Genomic DNA, 20,755 nt, shown 5'->3' with positions numbered 1-20,755 from the left:
TTGAAGAAAGATGACGAAATAGACCGCGACACGAAGAGGGAGAGGGAGAAAGTCAGAGAGAGAACAAGAGAAAAACAAGAGGAAGACAGCAAGAGAGAGAGTGTGTGTGAAGGGCTTAGAGGAAGTAAATTAATTAGCTGGCGTCTCGTAACAACAAATATCAGCAAGAATCCTACTTGTTACTAGTCATCCTACTTACCTGTATCTGTCTTGAAGAGAAGGGTTCAGGGTCACCGTGGCTTGGGGCCTCAGATTTAGTAGGTGATGCTGGGGGCTGTCATAGAACAAACAGTGTGAGAGAAGGAAAGGGAGAGGAAGACAGGGAGAAAGAGAGAGCGACACAGAACGGGAGAGTGAAAGACAGAGTGTGGGAGAGAGAGAGAGAGCACAAAAGAGCTTTTAAAAGGCGTGTACACCGTATGTACTTCGTGACACCCTCCTTGATTATGATCCCTGGCCGCACCCCTGATACCTCTGTCTCTGTCTCTGTCTGAGGGACAATGACCTCATAGCTCATGGCACATTGACAAGGCTAGTACCGTAAAGTAACGCGAGAGCGCCTAGTCTCGCGAGAGCGCCCTGCCTTAATTTTACAGCCAGGGAAAGGAAAATCATGACAGAGTGCAACAGAGTTTTTACAGTTGGAGAACCTTAACGTACTAAGGTCACACTTAGGTTTTTTGTGGAGCTCGTGTCCTCACGAAGGTAAATTTTGTATGGATTGACTGCACAGCATGCAATGTGTGTACAAGATTTGCGTCGTATGACCTACAGACAGGAGACCGCCTCTACAATACCACCACGAAAGGACGAGATGGTGGGGGGGGGCTTTCACGGTACTATACGGTAGCCGAGTCGGGTAGCACTTTCTTCGGGTATCGGGTTCAGATAGTTTTCCGCGGGTAACACGGGTACCCGATCGGGTATTGTTTCTATGGTAACACCACAATGCACCCCTTCCCTTACACACTGGGTAGACATGCGGAATATTACATGAATTTGTATACATGATGTCACCTGCGACTTCGGGTTTTCGGGTACAATTCTGTACCCGTCTACCCGAGGTCCTCACGGGTAGCACGGGTACCCGACTACCCGTGCACACCACTAGTATATACTTCAGCAATATTTAACTGCATGCGCATGCTCCCTAGCCGATCCTAGTCATCCGTCTTACCTGTTCCTGTCCAGTAGAGAATGGGTCTGAGCCATTTGTCGCCTCAGATTGTGTCAGTGGAACTACGGGCTGTGATAGAACAGTGCACACACACACACACACACACACACACACACACATGTGCGCGCGCGTACGCGAGAGAGAGAGAGAGAAAGAGAGAGAGAGAGAGAAAAGTGTTCATTTCGAAAGACAATACAGCCTAAAACATTGGAACTCTACAACCGATGTGATACACCTGACAGCAAGTGCGTGATTTAACAAGCAGGTTGTCAGTCTAGAATGTTGGGCGTGTGTGCATGTGCGAGAGAGAAGATAGAGATTACACATAGACTGTTGTTTCACAGCTGAACAAGGGATGAGGTCAAGAACGGAGGAGATCTTTCCATAATCAACCAATGTTGATAAAGAACATCCCAGATATGCTGATGAACAATCGCGTGTGAATTACACTGCATACCTTTTGATTCGGTGCAGCCACACCATCGATCACCTCACCCAACTGTTGCTCAATGCTGTTAGCGCGATCATAGATAGGCGCAACACCCTGCTCCACTCTTGCGCTGCATTTGTCCACCGTTGCAACTTGCGGTTCTATTCGTGTGCTGCTGTCGCCCAGCTCTGCAGCTCTCTGATCCATTCCTGAACTGCGATTGTCAATAGCCGTAACTCTCTGCTCTATATTTGCACTTTGAACGTCCACCGCTACAACTCTTCGCTCCATGTTTGAACTGCGATTGTCGATAGCCGTAATTCTCTGATCCATGCCTGAACTGTGATTGTCGATAGTCACAACTCTCTGCTCGATATTGGCACTACGATCGCCCACCGCTGCAACTCTCTGCTCCATGTCCAAACTGCGACTGTCGATAGCCGAGATTCTCTGCTCCATTCGGCTGCCCCGCTCATCGATTGTGCGAACTCGCTCGTCGGTATCAGCAAATCTCTGGTTCAGAGACTGTATCTGTGAACAGTTCAGACAACAGAAGAATGGAAAACACACATTTTATTATGGCAATAAGTAGGACGAGCTGAGTGACATTTGGATTACTTTATTAACAATGTAAGCAATGGAGACGATGTAAAAAAAAACAATCTAAAGGGTAAGGAAAATACATGTAAGAAGAAAAAAGCGATGGAAAAAAGATGATTCGAACAAGTTTTCGTACAACACATATTCTAATGTAAAGTATAGTTGTGTTTGAGCAGCTCCAGTACCAGCACTATCGTTAGGAGCACCACCACCAGTACCACCACAAACACGAGCCACAGTACCTCCAGTAGCATCAGCAGGACCACCAGCACAAGCACCATCGGTTGCGGCACCAGCAACAGCAACAGCAAAAACAAATGCAGTACCACCAGAACCATCGCCAAACACCACCGGCATTGGAGAGTTTCTGCTACACGGCAAAACGTACCAAAGTACGCATGGAATCCTCGCCGGGATTCGAGATCAAGTTTCACACGGATATTTTCACACCGTTCTCCGCATGGCGTGCACTTTACACGGACTGTTCTGCGACGGTGTCAAGCACTTTGAGCATAACTAACGCACAGAGTCGAGTAAAAGTGGCGAGAAGTGTACATGTATTCCATACATGAACACGTACATGAACATCAGAACATGAACATCAGAACTGGTGCAACGTATGAAAAATCCGTGCGAAACTTCACCGCGGTTGACCCGGAGTTTGATACGTAATTCTGTGCAGCAGAAACTCTATACTACCATAACTGCCAGCTCCACCACTATCAGCAGCAGCAGCACCACGAACATCACCACTGCCAGCAGCAGCACCGCCACCATGAACATCACCAGCAGCAGCAGCAGCACGAACATCACCACCAACAAGAGCACCACCACTACCAGCAGCAGCAGCAGCAGCACTACCACCACTAACATCACCACCAACAACAGTTGCGTCTGCAACCACCTCTATCATGCAGTATTCTGTTCTCGAGGTTCGTGGTTTCTCGTAAAAAAAAACAGCTCCAGAACCAGCTCCAGAACCAGAACCAGAACCAGAACCAGCCCCATCACCAGCAACATCAAAAGCAAAATCGGTACACCACAACCAGCACCACCACCACCACCATCACCACCACCAGCACCACCAGCACCACAACCAGCACCACAACCACCATCACCACCAGCACCACCACCACAACCAGCACCACAACCACCATCACCATCACCAGCATTAACGTGAACAGCACGAGGACACATTGTCATGAAGGGCAAACTGAGACTCAATAAAGAGGCGACTGGAAGTCACAGTCAAAATGCAATGTATGCCTCTATGCCATTATGCCTCTATGCCATTATGCCTCTATGCCATTATGCCACTATAATATATAAAACTCTGCAGTGAACTTTGCACTACACAGCACTGCAATATATTATATTGCAGTGTGTAGTGCAAAGTTCACTGCAGAGTTTTAAGGACAATTCAAAGTTATGGGCAGTGGCAGGTCCCTGACCGCCCGGATGAGCGATGTATGAGTGTACCAGGCCCGTCCCGGCGACTTTGGGGGTGGGGCAGCAATGGAAGGGGGCTCCGGAGGCCCTCCCCGGAAAAAAATTCAAAAAATTGAAGCCAATTGCTAGCATTTCCGGGCATTTGGTGCCATTTCAGTGTAACTACAGGGAAAGACGTTTTGATTCTGCAACAAACCAAGAAGACGCCACGATCGGGGACAAGGGTTCTTCTTCATTATCCTCTCCTGGGAAAAAATTCAAAAATTGAAGCCAGTTGCAAGCATTTTCAGGTATTTGGTGCCATTTCAGTGTAACTGCAATGAAAGACTTTTTGATTCTGCAATAAACCACGATCGGGGACAAGGATTCTTCAATATTTGCCATGCTCGCGCTGAGCTGCGATCATCGCACTTTGTTGCAGTGCGCTGCAAAAATAAATAAATAAATAAACGGCAGAAAAAGTGGGGCGGCCTCAGCCGCCCCAGCTGTGACAGCTTTGACGGCCTTGCGTACTCGCAAGTCACCTTCACTGACCTGCATAGATGTTTGCCCACAGAGCCTGCACTGCTTGATCCTACACGTTCATAAAGAGCAAAGTGTGCGGCTTCTGGATAGGAGTCCGTCGCAGCATCAGCCTGCTGCCTAGACACTGCTGCCGCACCCTGTACCTAAGCCAGCTAGGACAGCTGATGAGTTATCGTGCACCCGGTATCAATGTTGGGTACATCCAATGCTCGGTTGAAATGTACTCTCGAGCTCAAAGCCCCAACCCTTGAAAGCATCAGTGTCCATCTGCGGATCACTAGTAGGTCACAAGCATGCACAAATAGACTCCCAGTTAATAATAGATGAGCAGAGAATGAAATGAGAAAGAAAGGAAATCAACAAGTAACCGTCGAGGTTTCTTACCTGTCGGCTAATAGCGGCTACGTATTCATTACCAGTAACGGAGTTCATCGCCCTGCCCATAGCGACAACACGATCGTTGACGCCCGCCACATGAAGCCTGGTCTCCTCTTGCCTGGCGGCTAGTTCAGCTATCGCTGTCTGCTGTTCTTGAACATGCTGCAGTAGTGTACTCATTTGAGACAGGACTGTAGCCATGGAAGTGGGATCACGCCATGGCTGTAGAAGACAAGGGGATACATGGAACAGTAAAAAATGGAGTTCATAAAAGCACACAAACAGCATCTAGGAAATAGGGTAGAGATGCATGCACATGGTGCACAGAATCAACAACCATGTGCACAGCAAAGTACCGCGAGAGCACCCTGTCTCTGAAGAACACCCCATCTTGATTTTACAGCCGGGGAAATGAGAATTGTATGGTAGAGTGCATAAAAAGAGGTGTGTGCACGGTGTGTCGGCGTGAGAACCTTAGTGACGGTCATGCTCAGCATGTACTTGTGTAGAGCTTCAACGTAAACTGAGCACAGTGTGCAATGTCTGTACAAGGTGCATTTTGTATAACCTACAGACAGGACACAACCTCCACAACAGGACCACGAAAGTACGATTTGGTTATTATCAGATCTCTGGAAAGCACAGTTGGCCAAATGGAGAAGATTTTATGCGAGTGCACTGAAATTTAGCACTAACGTTGTTCAATGCCGACTCGTTTTGACTCTGTCGCACTGCCACGACTCAAGGCTCATGATATAGTAATGGGATCTGAAGGTTTTAGGTGTGGGAGTTGATCGCTGTTCTGTTGCTTGTCAGTGGAGTGGCCATTATTGCAGTACAAATGAAGCTGGACTATTCCATGAGAACTCTATTTCTTTCTCTAAACAGGACCACCGGCTCCGCCGAGCGCACCTTCCCTGACAAGTATCGACTGCTCAATATTTGACCAAATTTGCCGCGCATGCACCTGGTACCTCCAATCAATCACTGACGGCTTTTCACCGTGACAGCAGGGAGCGTCGGGGCAGATCGTGAACTGGCTGCACTGGATCGCTACTACAGTCAATTCATAAAAAAGATGGTCCCTGGCTCTGGCGAGCTCCTGTATTTGGCGATTTTTCATGATTTTATCGTACACAGTGCAGTGCTGCAAAATTGGAACTTGGAAAAAGGTCCAAAAAGGGCACCTGAACTGGGGTTCGAACCGTACAGCGTTGCAGGCGGGGTCAAACGGCCTGGATTTTTACGATTTCTCCCGATTCAGTGCTTTTGGGACAAAACCTGGCCAAAATCCTTTTCTTGTTAGGGCTTGCTTTTGGGAGAAATAGACTTCAGAAACAAAATTGGAAGAGGATTCCATTGGGGATTGCAGAAAAATGCTAAAAAATTTCAAAGTTTGGCCCATTTATGGCCAAAAGCTAGAAGTCCCTCTTTTTATGAATGGACTGTAGACGCCAGCCTTTCCAGCATTTTGGTCCTGTGGCTCGTGTAAAAAGATCCCAGTTCTGCTCAAGCGTCTGGCACTATCTAGCAGAGCTATGTACCAAGTGTACGTGTGCATAAACAGACCTATGCGCAAACTCGTTCGCCGTTGCGTGTGAACAGGTAGTCCGACTCGTCCAACACAGTCGGCCGATTTCAGGTCGAAGTCAGTGGCGGAGTTTCGGCCGAAAACTACTGTAAATGTACAAAGTTTCGGTGGTGCAAATTTCCGGCATTTCACGATTTTCGACATTTCAGCAGTGGTTTATTTTCGGCAAGGGGTTAATACTAGTACAACACCAAAGCCGATTAGAAATTTTCATCAGCGCTTTAATTTTGGAATTTTGAGTCGGTACCGAGTATAGCCGAAATCAAGTGCCTGCCGAAATTATGTATATTTACAGTACAGTAGTGTCGGTCAACCTCCTACCCTGGGCGGTTCTTATTTTCAAGTCGGTACCGGGTATAGCCGAAATCAAATACCTGTCTTCTTTGTTTTTTTTATGCGGGATGACGTAAATGTACCAGCATTGAAAAATAGTGCCCTCTCTTGAATAGTGCCCCATCTGTGATGGACATTGAAGAATAGTGCCCCAGCCCAGGCCAGGGACACTAATCATGCGAGTACAGTATCCCCACGGGACCTGCCCCCCCCCCCCCCCTCCCCACACACGCAACCCTACCAGATCCTGTGTTCTCCCATGGTTGAAAAACAACTCTCTTTATACAACAGTAAGTTGATACCAATGACCATCTTCTTACTTTTGAAGACAAGACTTGTAGATTGTACAGGATCTCTGCGGCAACTTCTCATGAGGGGCATGAAAACATGCTCAGTGCATTCGTTTCATTCAGAGTACGTTCGTTATGCAGCGGAGCCTGAAATCACTACAGATTGTCGTACTTACTGAATTCATAATCATATCGCTAACGAGACGAGCAGCTGACTTGACAGCATCGTGAATCTCCTCAGCTGTAGGACGGTCGCATACCTGGTTCCGCAGACAACGAAGAACCGTCGGCTTCAGAGAGTGACCATCCGCCATGAGCTCCAGGTCAAAACTCCTGCGCTCAAACTCAGGAATAGGCTCTCGTCGACTCCTACCGTCCGCCTGTACAACAGTTCTGTTTCGGTCTGCAATGAACAATTCCGTTGACGGCAGTTTGCCTGTCCATACGCTCAGCAGACATACACCGAAGGAGAAGATATCTAAAGCTTCATCATACTCCGCTCGTTCAAGCAGTGCTTCGGGTGGCATGAACAACATCGTACCTGGGCACGCTGTCATCCTTGCTGCTTCTTGCAGCTCCTGGCGAGGTCCTTCGGGGTGTAAGCAGCGTGCCACGCCGAAGTCACATACTTTCGCAACTCCATTGCGCACCAAGATGTTCTTGGGAGCCAAGTCACGATGTATAATTCGCAAGGAGTGCAGGTAGCGCAGTGCAGCTGCTGTATCAGCAAGATAAGACAACAGCTGAGGCTCTGGCTCTCTGCCATCTCCGATACTACATTGCTCCAGTGTTCGTTCCAACAATTCCACCGCTAGAGCCGGCGAGTGACCGACCCGAGCAATGCCCACAAGTTGGCACAAATTCGGATGGTGGAGCTTGGACAATCGTAGTATTTCCTGACCAAAGCGAAGAATGTGTTCTCGACGACCAACATTACCCGGCTGAATGAGCAGACCGTGGAGGACTTTGAGTGCGATATCTACGCCATGCCATTGGACACGATACACAGCAGCATCCGAGCTTCGTCCGAGTTCTTGGTTGGGATCGACTGCAATGTTGCCAAGGTCGACAACGGACTCGTTCCGTTTGCAGAAGCGGCCATGCCTACTTCACTGCACTGCTTTCGCTCTTCAAACCATTGGACAGTCTACTGTGCAGAATTCATGCCCGACGTGGGTGGACCACAACTGCGCTGCGGGCAAACAAATCGATCTACCGACACCCGGAGGAGAACAACTACAGTCACGGCCCGCTACTTGGATTTGGATTTGGAGGGCATAAAATCTTTCGAGGCAACAACAACCACCATGCTAGTGGACCGTATGCGTGTTAAAACAAAATGGCGTCACGATTTATTGAAAGTGGTATAGTTGGTGGTACGAGTGTTCAAACCCATTTGAACTTCATACTGTTCGTCTTCTTTTTGACATGCTCTCTTTCCATCGTCCTTAGCTTTTGTTTGTTGAGAGCTGTTTTGGCTTTCTCCTATACCATATACCTCTGGGGGATGCCAAGTGATGGTTTTGAGAGGCTGGTGATGGCTGTGAGCGAGAGTTTGCCGATCGGCGTCGTCCTCGCTATAGCGATGAAAATACTAGTTACTGCGCACCTGGCAGATATCACAACACGTCGGAGCGTCCAGGAGCAAAGGAATCTTGGGTTTTCACTGGAATCTAGTTCCTCCAGCATCGTGTAGCCCACTGTCGGTGAATGGCGGTCCAGAAAGGTCGAGCCTGGTCTTCTGCAGCATCTCGCAGTCCTGCGAGGCACACTGAATACGCCTGTCATGTATTCTACAAATAAAAATCACGAAGTAGTGGACTTTACAGTGATGAGTCTATCCTGTATGCTGCAAAAGACGCAGGAAATGTGACCGGTGTCCGTACACTGGACGCCAATATCATCCCAGTCTTCTCCTGCAGGATCTGTTTGACATTGACATACCGGCATGCAGTGGGTCGACATTGGCCTGGTTTGGCAGCTATCTGCCTGGGTGGATGTAGCAGGTTTGCATTGGCGCGTCGTCCAGTCCGACATTTTCTTGTAACTGTGGAGTACCGGCAGGGTTTGAGAGGTTGCTCGTGCTGTGAACACATCTCTACTGCCTGTCTCGTCCTGGAAGTGCCGTCTCGCCGCTTCCTTGCTCTACAGTCACGCCGTTATTTCGCTTTGTTTCGTGGTGCAGCTCAAAACCTGCCCAAACAACTGTGAGCTCGCAACATGGTATGGACAAATTGCACCACTCATGCTGGTTAACTAAAACCGGGATAGTCGAGTAAGCGAGTTCACTCCCTGGGCCATGGCAAGATCTGTTCAGCGCGGGCTATTCCAACCTCCAAGTGCATAGTCACCGATCGATCCATGCGATGGTGGTTGACCTACAAAGAGCCAAGGTCACGAGTACTACTATTGCCAGTATTGGATGCTGTCTACATGCAGTCAACAAAATCAAAGCACCTCAGTATGCCCCAGAATAGGGCATGTGCATCTATAGCATGACACAACAGGGGTTCTGGCGGCACCTGTCAAACAAGCAGTAGCGACTAGTGCCAGCTACCTATTGGAGGCTAGCCGCTACCTATTGGAGGCTAGCCGCTACAGTCTGTCACTGGAGATAATTATTATGTTCACTGTTTAGACTGAGCACAATCAATGATGCCCAATCAATCTGCCCAATGTGTGTTCTGTTCCACCTAATTATAACGTCCCATCGCATCAACCCTACTACACGCACATGTCGGCACTCTAGCACGACTTGTGTTATTATTGTTTATTTTGATTCGCACGATAAATAGAGCACAATAAACGTTAACTTGACCGAAGGTTAAAGGTGACTGCAGATAGAGGAACACATCGAGGTACAGGTACCGGCATCAATACAGTATCAGAGAGAAATAAACAAAAATGAGAGGTACGCAGAAAAAACTCTCGTAAGCCCAAGGGGAAGTGGTTGATGAGGGATGAATGCACTCTCCACGCTCATCTACACTGTTCGTGGAAATGCACACATACATACAACAATATACAACATAGCAATAGCATGCACAGAACCGAACAATTTCATGTTCACACATGCAAGCACAGACCTGAACATTAGTACCAAAAGCCGGTACAGACAATATCCCCATACACACACACACACACACACACACACACACACACACAATGTCCCATGAATGCGCCCGTGGCAAGAAAAGCACGCAAATCTACAAATGCACTGGATGTGAACCCACAGATTTTCTCTTATAGCAACGATAGCGGATCTGATTCTGAATGAAACACACACACAATACAATCATTGAATGCCCATCCGCAGATGATGGCAGGTCCTGAAAGAACAGGCAGTGTTCCAGTGATGGGGAACAGAACTTCGAGTGGCGAGTGAGGTATACACACACACACACGTGCGTGCGCGGGCACACACTAAAGTATTCAGAAATAGAATCGACGTCGTAGTATTCATTGGTTGGGGAATGGAAAGGAAAATAAAACATTGCTGTAGGTTATTGTTGTAAGGACACTGGGAGCACAACAGAAAGGTAAGCAACTTGCTTTGAAGCAAAGAAAGTTATTATTCCACGGATCTCAGAAGGAAGGAACGTTCCAGAATGCTGCACTGGCAACAGGCGGCCTGCATGTGCACGGCCCCTGCAGTCGGTCCAGCTGCCGGCCTTGCAGTGCTGAAAAGAATGTGCAGTACAGCATGTCACATAGTATTGCAGCCTGGACAAATAGGCGCTGGGAAGTCCTAGTTATGTGCTCACCTACACCACGATGCACCAATCTTCTGAGCTACTTTGGCAACAACTTTGTCCACTTGAGACTCCCATGGGCTGAGCCAGTTGTCGAGGGCTGCACCAAGGTGGACGGCAATGACCGCTGATGGCAAGGCAATCCATGACACACAGTCACTAGGGCATCGTCAACATGGCGCTGAGGCTGGATCGATAAAATCAACCTTTAGGCTGCCGCGGGGTTGACAACGAGGCCGCTGTCTCGAAGCTAGTCAGTCGGCCTGGTCACCGCCATTGACGAACCAGTCGCCACCGCCAGCAGTGGCGGTAGGTTGTGACAAGTGTGGTGCAATATTGTCAGCAAATTCAGTACTCAGGATAAGATGAGTGACAAAGGGAACGTTGTGTTTGATAATATTGAAGTGAACAGGGATGATCACAAACCCTGCGCGTACTCCACCGTGAGTTACAAGAAAATTCCGGACTGGACGACGAGCAAACACCAGCCTGCTACATCCAACCAGGCAGATACTATTACGATAGCTGCCAAACCAGGTCAATGCCGACCTACTGCATAATGTCAATGTCAAACAGATCCTGCAGGAGAAGACTGGGGTGTTGGCGTCCAGTCACTGAGTGTACAGACACCTGTCACATTTCCTGCGTCTTTTGCAGCATACAGGATAGACTCATCACTGTAAAGTCCACTACTACTGTGTTCAATGTTAGTGCCGTGAACTGTTTATTAGTAGTCCTCTCCGTTGTGTACTGGGACGTGACACCGACAGGGGAAAGCTGGAGTGCGGAGACTAGACGTTAGCTGGCAAGCGAAAATCGTGACGAACCAAGTGCTGAAATCTTGGTTGGGACAAATCAAACGTTCAGCATTTACCTCAACCAAGGACCATGCCGTTTGCTCTTTCCACTTCCTGAAGATGGATGCGCTGCCTGCTGGAGACTCTCCTATCTCTCGTAACATCTTCTGAAGCCAGGTGAGACAACGAGTAGTGGAGATTAGCGAACGAAATAATGTCGTATGTTTTGAAATTTTTGCTGAACATTTCTCAGGAGAGATGGCGAATACCAAGCATCTTCTCCTAGTCTAGAGAAACCATTTCGTAGGCTACATTCCGCCTAGGGAAATGGCTGGGGAGGACACACTTGGAGGAGAACGAAGTAAGTGATCTTTGTAGCGGTAGCTACTTAGAGTAGTTTCGCCTGACTGTTTATTGCAAAAGGGGGAACATTATCGGACACGGAAAAGCACAACTAACTGTAAGGAGAGCAGAAACGAAGAGGTGATTCCAATCGGGAATCACTGTGTAAAGAAGACAGAGAGCGGAATGGACGGCGGTGCTGCGTGCACACAGCAGCGACCGGAAGCAGCGTGCCCAGTACGGGATGCCATAATAGATGGAGCCCGAGGGCAGTGCACTCAGACATGAATACGTAGATCTACGCGCACTCGAGTACTGCGTTCAGTGCATGCGGGGACTGTGGCATAGAAGGGGAAGGGTTACTGATGCGCAGCCAGCAAGTGCAGCGGTACATGAATGCATGAGTCAATGGTACAGCAGGCAGGCTGCGGTTCTTACACACGTACACACGTTAGATCAATGCGAGTGAGTGTAGGGAGTAGGAAGGAGAAACCTGGAGACAGACAATGATATGCCTAGGGATAGAGTTCTGTCATGATGCTACTCATTACACTACATCTCCCCTAACGGAAAGAGTTGCAGGCCCAGACAATGCTATGCCCAGGGATAGAGTTCTGTCATGATGTTACTTATTACACCACATCTCCCCTAACGGAAAGAGTTGCAGGTCCATGTTCACATTGTCGAGATGAGCCGCTCCGGTGCAATGGCTGTGCGACCTGAACAGGTAGTGGAGGTGGCACTTGTGTTGGGCTCGGCGGCAGCAGGCATGCCGTTTTTGATCGCCACCGCTTGGTGGCGTCCGGCTGCGGCGGGAGTAGCCGTGAGGTGTTGCAGTGAGCTGTTGCAGTAAGCTGTTGCAGTCAGCCGTTGCAGTAAGCCGTTGCAGTGAGCCGTTGCAGTAAGCCGTTGCAGTAAGCCATTGCAGTAAGCTGTTGCAGTAAGCCGTTGCAGTGAGCCGTTGCAGTGAGCCTTTGCAGTAAGCCGTTGCAGTAAGCCATTGCAGTAAGCCGTTGCAGCAAGCCGTTGCAGTAAGCCGTTGCGGTAAGCCTTTACAGTAAGCGGTTGCGGTGAGCTGTTGCGGTGAGCTGTTGCGGTAAGCTGTTGCAGTAAGCCGTTGCAGTGGGCCGTTGCAGTAAGCCGTTGCAGTAAGCCGTTGCAGTAAGCCGTTGCAGTGAGCCGTTGCAGTAAGCCGTTGCAGTGAGCTGTTGCAGTGAGCCGTTGCAGTGAGCTGTTGCAGTGAGCCGTTGCAGTAAGCTGTTGCAGTAAGCGGTTGCAGTAAGCTGTTGCAGTAAGCCGTTGCAGTGGGCCGTTGCAGTGAGCCGTTGCAGTGAGCCGTTGCAGTGAGCCGCTGCAGTGAGCCGTTGCAGTGAGCTGTTGCAGTAAGCTGTTGCAGTAAGCCGTTGCAGTGGGCCGTTGGCTTGCAGTGGTGTGTCGTGATCGTGAAGCGATCGCGGATGCGGTCATCGCGAGCGTCCTTGAAGTCGCCGTTGTCCGCGCCGCCGTAGAGACGACGCAGAAGTGACTCGTCCACGGTCTCGGATGGCGACTGTGTGTCGCGTTCGAACATCGTTCGTCCGTGGACGACGTTGGACACGGGCGCGACGTACGCCGAGAGTTTCGTCTCCACTTCCTGAGATTTATCGCGATCGCCGGCGTTGTCGAACGCGAGCCATCCTAGATCCTGAAGTTGCAGACCAGGTTCGTTGCGGATCAATGTTATTATTTTTATCACTGATCCTGTTCACTGCGCCATGTAGCGGTAGCTACTTAGAGTAGTTTCGCCTGACTGTTTATTGCAAAAGGGGGAACATTATCGGACACGGAAAAGCACAACTAACTGTAAGGAGAGCAGAAACGAAGAGGTGATTCCAATCGGGAATCACTGTGTAAAGAAGACAGAGAGCGGAATGGACGGCGGTGCTGCGTGCACACAGCAGCGACCGGAAGCAGCGTGCCCAGTACGGGATGCCATAATAGATGGAGCCCGAGGGCAGTGCACTCAGACATGAATACGTAGATCTACGCGCACTCGAGTACTGCGTTCAGTGCATGCGGGGACTGTGGCATAGAAGGGGAAGGGTTACTGATGCGCAGCCAGCAAGTGCAGCGGTACATGAATGCATGTACAGCAGGCAGGCTGCGGTTCTTACACACGTACACACGTTAGATCAATGCGAGTGAGTGTAGGGAGTAGGAAGGAGAAACCTGGAGACAGACAATGATATGCCTAGGGATAGAGTTCTGTCATGATGCTACTCATTACACTACAATCTTGTTTATGTTGTTCTTTGGTATTGCAATCTTATGTTTGACGAACATACGGCATGGTGCATAGTTGGTCGTTGAGTGCCTGCATGTGCATGTATAAGTGTGTGCTGATAAACACTTCCTATGCAAGAATCTGACACTCATGCTCTCTTTCTTTCTTGCAGTATGTGCGCACGTGTGTGTGTGTGTGTGTGTGTGTGTGTGTGTGTGAGTGAGTGTGTGTGTGTGTGTGTGAGAGAGAGAGAGAGAGAGAGGGAGAGAGTGTGTGCAGGAGCAGCGTGGAGCATGCCAGTGTGATCGCTGTGGCCGTTGCTTTCTTAGCTGTGGCGTTCTTGCCCGTCACAAGTGTGTGGCTCAGCCCCCAACGACAGTGGAGCCGTGTTGTGGTGAATACTGTGTGTCCCGCGACCGCTGCTTCCGTTCGGTCCAGGGCAGGAATAGACACCGCTGCTGAAGCTCTCCCCGGCTGTACGTCAGTCTCATGGCAGATGACCCGAACTCTCATTTTGTGTGTGTGTGTGTGTGTGTGTGTGTGTGTGTGTGTGTGTGTGTGTGTGTGGTGTATGTATATGTATGTGTGTTGCTCCCTACGTAGCCGGACAAACTCTTGTTTTTGTGTCCCGGACGCCATGGGGCGGCGTTCTCCCATTCTCTCTCCACTGCCCCTCCGGGCCCACGTGGCTGTGACTCGACAGAGCAGGGCAAGTGTGTGTACGGTGCATGGTGTGTGCTGGCATGTCTGTATAAATATGTTGGACAGGAATTTGTTCACCCACAACGTTGACGGAAAACCATGCTAGGTGTTGCTGGAATGTATGGAGTCTGCGAGCACTTACAATAACTTACGTCATGTCACAACAAAGAACGGTGCAGTGTTTGACCCTCATGTAAACATGATGGTGATGGTACCTCACCTAAGCTACCCATGAAGCTAGAAAGAACATCAGGTCAACAGAATTGTACCAGAGGAAAGCATCTATTGCCCGAACTTCTTCATATGAAATAAACAATGCCCTTCTCCATAGAGACAACATGCAGATGAAGTGTATGGAAAAATAATATATAAATAGGCCATTCACTGAGGGCATGGAATGATCTCTACGTGTAGATTGGATAGACACATGCACGTCTGCAAGGAAAGCATTTGTTCATGGGTTAGTTCATGGGCTGATTGAGTTCACATGTACTAAGTTCATATAATGCCATCTCTCCTGAGCAGCAAAAATTTCAAAACATACATTACTTGATTTCGTACGCTAGTCTCCGCTACTCGTCGTCTCACCTGGCTTCAGAAGATGTTACGAGAGATAGGAGAGTCTCCAGCAGGCAGCGCATCCATCTTCAGGAAGTGGAAAGAGCAAACGGCATGGTCCTTGGTTGAGGTAAATGCTGAACGTTTGATTTGTCCCAACCAAGATTTCAGCACTTGGTTCGTCACGATTTTCGCTTGCCAGCTAACGTCTCCGCACTCCAGCTTTCCCCTGTCGGTGTCACGTCCCAGTACACAACGGAGAGGACTACTAATAAACAGTTCACGGCACTAACAGCATTGAACACAGTACTTCTTTCACTTCGTGAATACAAGAAGACAACTGAAAATGACACAATTCTGCAGTGATCGACCTTCTCTCTCACGGAGCTAAGCAGAATGTGCGTCATCACCTGTAGTCGCCATGGAAACGGGATCAGGAAATCGGCGATATGGCAAGTTTCCCTTGCCGTACGCAAGCGAGAGATATACCATCGGAACCGATATCCAATTGTCTTTCATCTGAGCCCTACTTGAAAAATCGATGCACTTCCCCTATAATGAGCATAAACGCTGCGCTTTAATGCGACACACACACACACACACACACACACCTGGTCCTGGTCCTGGTAAACACTGCCATTACGGTCACGTGTCCCCTTACGGGGCCGACAATAAAGAACGACGAGCGGGACCATGTTCAAGAGAGCCATATCCAGCAGCTATGGATCTGGCTTATCATCGGAAACGATTCCTCTCACGGCTGCCGCTAGAACTGGTCCATCACTCTCCACAACAGAGTGAACATTCCATGAGCCAACGCTCAGAGTCGTTCCAAGTCGTCGTCTTCGTGCGGTAGTTTGCTCCACTCGCGGGCTTGCAAAGCCTCGCGAAGGACTCCGAGGTGGGGGCGACGAGGAGAGTGTCGGCATCGTAACTATCCGACCAAGTCTCCTGTCGGTGAATACCCCACCTCAGGCACTGTTGGCCTGGACGGCTGGGGACACCCCAGGCCGTCCACAACGGTGAGAACAAGCACGGACGGAGGCCAGAAACAAGAGCCCGAAAAAGTACAACCGTCCTCCACCAGAGCAGAGAACACACACATTGTCAAGATGTTCAACTATTTGAAAGATTTTCTTATCGTCGGAAACGATTCTTCTCAAGGCGGCCGTTCGAACTGGTCCATCACTCTCCACAACAGAGCAAACATTCCATGAGCCAATGCTCAGAGTCGTTCCAAGTTGTCGTCTTCGTGCGGTAGTTTGCTCCACTCGCAGGCTTGCAAGGCCTCTCGAAGGACTCTGAAGCCACCTCTTCAATATGAAATGGACGTCTTAACACCCACCCACCCACCCACCCACCCACCCACCCACACCCACACACACACCAGACCTCAGACCTGCCCATCGCGGAAGCGATGATAGCGAACAGCTATGTTAGACATAGCAACTTGTGCTGGGATTACACCATTCAACAGCTTGCAAGGCTGATGAATTGACCGCCACTATTTTTAGCCTGGTATCCACCACACAGCTGATTGAAGTGACTTTTTGTGGCCAGTGAATCCCTGTTTTTCATTTTTCCATTTTTTTCTTTTTTCTTTTTTTTCTACACACACACACCACACCACATACTCCGGCATACACTGGCTGTTGGTAACCACCCAGGAGAATGAAAGAAAAGGCAGGAAGAGACCGAGAAAGAGGAGAAAGACGTGTGCGACCATAATCGTCGGGAATGGAACCCGCAACCTCTCGATTGGAAATCGACTGCACATATCACTGCACCATATGGGACACACACACACACACACACACACACACACACACACACACACACAATCTCAATTGTGGCGTAAGATACAAAAAGCCTGTATATGTATGTATCGCAGTTTTCTGTGTGTCACTGTGATTTTTGAGTAGCAGTAGATCGATTTTGCGTAGCAAACTGCGATGCGATACCGGATAAATTCATCCCTGATGTACCAGCATAATTATTATTATTATTAAGCATGTCCACGTAGGTGGCGGGGGTGTCACTTTCGCTTATGCCATTCAGGACCGATATCTGAAGAGTAATACGATACAATGAAATGACAGAAGTGACGTCAACAAAAGCAGTTAGTAACAACACCAATAGGACTAATGGAAAACTTCATCCAAACTCATTCCAAAGTATAACGAGGATCAGTCTTGTTAGGTGGGGCGGGCTCCACGCCATGCATGTCGGTCCGCTGCCATTGTGCGGACTGCGTCAGCATCTAGCGGCTGGTGGAGGGTAAGTCCATGCCATGATGACAGTTCCGTCTGCAAGACCGTTACCAAAGTCGTCCGAGGTCGACCCCTGAAGCATTCAGTGCCCTCGTCGTTGGCCAAGCGAAGATACATATCCACTGCCAACTGTGGAGGAGCAGTTGGGGCCAAACGAAAGATATGGCCAGCGAGACTGTAGCGCTGCCTTGTGATCATCTCGCTGATGGGGACAGCTCCGCAGCGCTTATAAAGAGTGTCATTGCTAATTCATTTAGGGTACCGCATGTCGATGATGCTCCTTAGCTGGGTCCTGTGGAACGAATCCATTCGTGTGAGCTCCGACATCGGTAGGCCCCAAGTGCCGCAGTTGTAGGTAAGGACTGGGATGACGTAGGCGTTGTTGAGCCTCAGCCGAAGACCTTCACTGATCTGGCGCCTCCGGGTCCAGATCTTGAGGAGTGAGTTGAAGGCGGCAGCGGCCAGTTGACGCCTCCGAGCAGCATCTTCGGCGTCACCCAGGAGGGAGCCTAGTTTGCGGACAGTACGCCACGTTTCTTGGTTCCTATCGGGAAATCGGGCAACGGTGGTATGCTCTGTCTTGGAGGGATTAACGTTCAGGTTCCATCTCGCAAGAACTGCTGGAGCGTGTTGTTCAACTTCACTGAGAAACGTCCAGCATATGTACATTTTTAAAACGACGGACACACGGTCCAGAGGTAAAAACAAGTTGTTAAAAAGGTCTAACTAGAAAGTCGACACACTCACACACAATAATGAAAATATATGAAACTAATCATCTGGAAGAGAAGAAAGAGAGAGAGAGAGGGGATTTCTAAAAGCACAACCGGCTGACTTTCAAGGCTGAAAGAATACAGAAGAAGACCAGCAAACAGCCACCATAAATTCCTACAATAGCTAGTACCGATGCGTACAACATGGAGCACAAAGCATTAGACCAGGGCACACAGATATCTACATTAGACCAGGGCACACAGATATCTAAAATGTACTCCTCAGTGGAGCAAACCTAGACGGTATTTAAAATAGGGGAGCAATTAGAGAGATTTAACAACGGGCCAATAGCCACTATAAAGATAACATGGATGATAGCTGAGACGATACTGCGGATAGGAATCAAATAGAAAAACAAGACTTTCGGTATTTTTCAGAAAAGTAAACGAAAAAAAGCTGTTTAAAATCTTGTAGGACGCAGCACGCAGCTTCAGAAAGCAAAAAGCTGTAATTTTATAATGAAAATATCTGCGGAAGGTTATGAGAGGTCAGGTTCAAGAACACATAATACACAGAGGTCTCACAGAACCCGTGAGGTGTGTATGAGAGATGCAATGCGCGACCAAGTGACGGTACATGTTAGGAGAGGTTTGAGAAACAGCTTACTGATGAAGAGGTATGGTGGGTTAGGAGAGTAGCGCGTAGAGCTCCCGTTCCTGGGCCTTCATCTCCGATAATGTCTGCGGTGACTCAGCTGCCGCCTCAGCAGCCAGGACATGTGGCACCTGCCGCAAACAGCAGCACCACAGCAACACAAACAGTTCAACAGTCGGTGACATGACTCCAGCCACAACACACACACAGGCACCCCCCCCCCCCCACTCTGAGAGGGAGCGAGCGAGAGAGATCGAGAGAGATAATGCACCGCTTGGCCTCTCTACAACTCTAGCACTGAGTTGGCTCGAAGGACCAATTTACAAAAGGGTATCTTGTAAGGCTGCTTTGGCTCAACGCGAGCGCATCTTGGATTCTCTTAGACTCAAACTCAAACTGTTACTTATCCTTAGACAACGTAATGAAAAACCAATGAAAACAGAAACGACACGAGGAGACAAGCTCCAGGAAAAGGGCTAGAAAACCGTATGTCGTACGTGAAAACCATGGGAACGTCGTAGAAAAACAAGACTTTCGGTATTTTTCAGAAAAGTAAACGAAAAAAAGCTGTTTAAAATCTTGTAGGACGCAGCACGCAGCTTCAGAAAGCAAAAAGCTGTAATTTTATAATGAAAATATTTGCGGAAGGTTATGAGAGGTCAGGTTCAAGAACACATAATACACAGAGGTCTCACAGAACCCGTGAGGTGTGTATGAGAGATGCAATGCGCGACCAAGTGACGGTACATGTTAGGAGAGGTTTGAGAAACAGCTTACTGATGAAGAGGTATGGTGGGTTAGGAGAGTAGCGCGTAGAGCTCCCGTTCCTGGGCCTTCATCTCCGATAATGTCTGCGGTGACTCAGCTGCCGCCTCAGCAGCCAGGACATGTGGCACCTGCCGCAAACAGCAGTACCACAGCAACACAAACAGTTCAACAGTCGGTGACATGACTCCAGCCACAACACACACAGCCCCCCCCCCCCCCCACTCTCTGAGAGGGAGCGAGCGAGAGAGAGAGAGAGATCGAGAGAGATAATGCACCGCTTGGCCTCTCTACAACTCTAGCACTGAGTTTGACAGTGATAGAAACTGATGGAACGGAGCAGCGAGCCCACACAATGAGCGAGTGAACAAGGAGCTGCTCCGATCGCACGGCGCAATGAAATAAATTTTAATTCAAGTTCTTGTTCAACCTGCGCAGAGCCCAGATTCGAATGCTGATGACCATGCGTACTTTCAGAAGTCTGCAGTCCGACGCGAGTCTCTTGGCTAAGGAAAGTCGACTGGACTTGCCAGCCACTGCCGTTCAGTGCTGACAAGAGTATCCATCAGAGAAAATGGAATCCGTTTGGCTGTGCCTTTTCTCCTCGTTTCGCGGTGTTATGGAGAGCGGAGATGAAACCAGGGAGTCGTAAAATATTTTTACAACTGTTGAACTCTGTGGTGGAAACGAGTAATCGCCACCGCGGCGGATCACGCAGCTTGAAAGCCAACTTACTTGAACCACAGCGACATCAAGTTCAGCGGAGTGTGATCAAAGAAGCCGAGGCAAGGCTGAAACGAGCTGTACAACGACTCCAGAGAGATGACGACTCGCGTGCTGCAGATGACGACAGCGACGCAGGGTCAAAAATGAGTCGAGCGAAAGCGATGCAAACTGAACTCTCTGCTCATTCCGCCAACAGTTTCTCTTGTAAAGACGCTGTACATTGGCTGAACTACCTTCGTCCAGTGATTTGCAGTCGATACAACCGGTTCTTGACCTGTTCTAAGCGTTTTCATATCCATCAAAACCCATCACGAAGTTTTTGTTAAAGAAGGAAGTAACTACACATGTGTTAGCAAGAAGCCTAGCTGTGCTAGTCACTCTTCTTGCCTCTGCCTGTCTCCTAGAGAGAGGGTCAGTGCCACTTGTGGCTCCAGCTTGT

The 20,755-nt window shown here is 49.0% G+C and overlaps 1 protein-coding gene and 1 pseudogene across 1 annotated transcript in view; one reads left to right on the top strand and one right to left on the bottom strand.

Annotated features, from left to right (window-relative positions):
• Positions 1–20,755, bottom strand: part of LOC135825015 (serine/threonine-protein kinase WNK-like) — a 46,603-nt gene that overhangs the window by 10,081 nt on the left and 15,767 nt on the right. The window contains exons 3-5 of the mRNA XM_065337747.1: positions 1,635–2,138; positions 1,178–1,246; positions 200–274 (exon numbers count right to left, since the gene is read on the bottom strand). Of these exons, the coding sequence (XP_065193819.1) occupies positions 200–274; positions 1,178–1,246; positions 1,635–2,138 (648 nt within the window). The remainder of the gene's footprint in view (positions 1–199; positions 275–1,177; positions 1,247–1,634; positions 2,139–20,755) is intronic.
• The window catches only part of LOC135825029 (histidine-rich glycoprotein-like), a 6,906-nt pseudogene continuing 3,873 nt past the window's right edge, over positions 17,723–20,755 (top strand).

This window comes from Sycon ciliatum, chromosome 9, assembly GCF_964019385.1.
Source record: "Sycon ciliatum chromosome 9, ocSycCili1.1, whole genome shotgun sequence".
Taxonomy (NCBI): Eukaryota; Metazoa; Porifera; class Calcarea; order Leucosolenida; family Sycettidae; genus Sycon; species Sycon ciliatum.
This window is presented reverse-complemented; position numbering and strand designations above follow the sequence as displayed.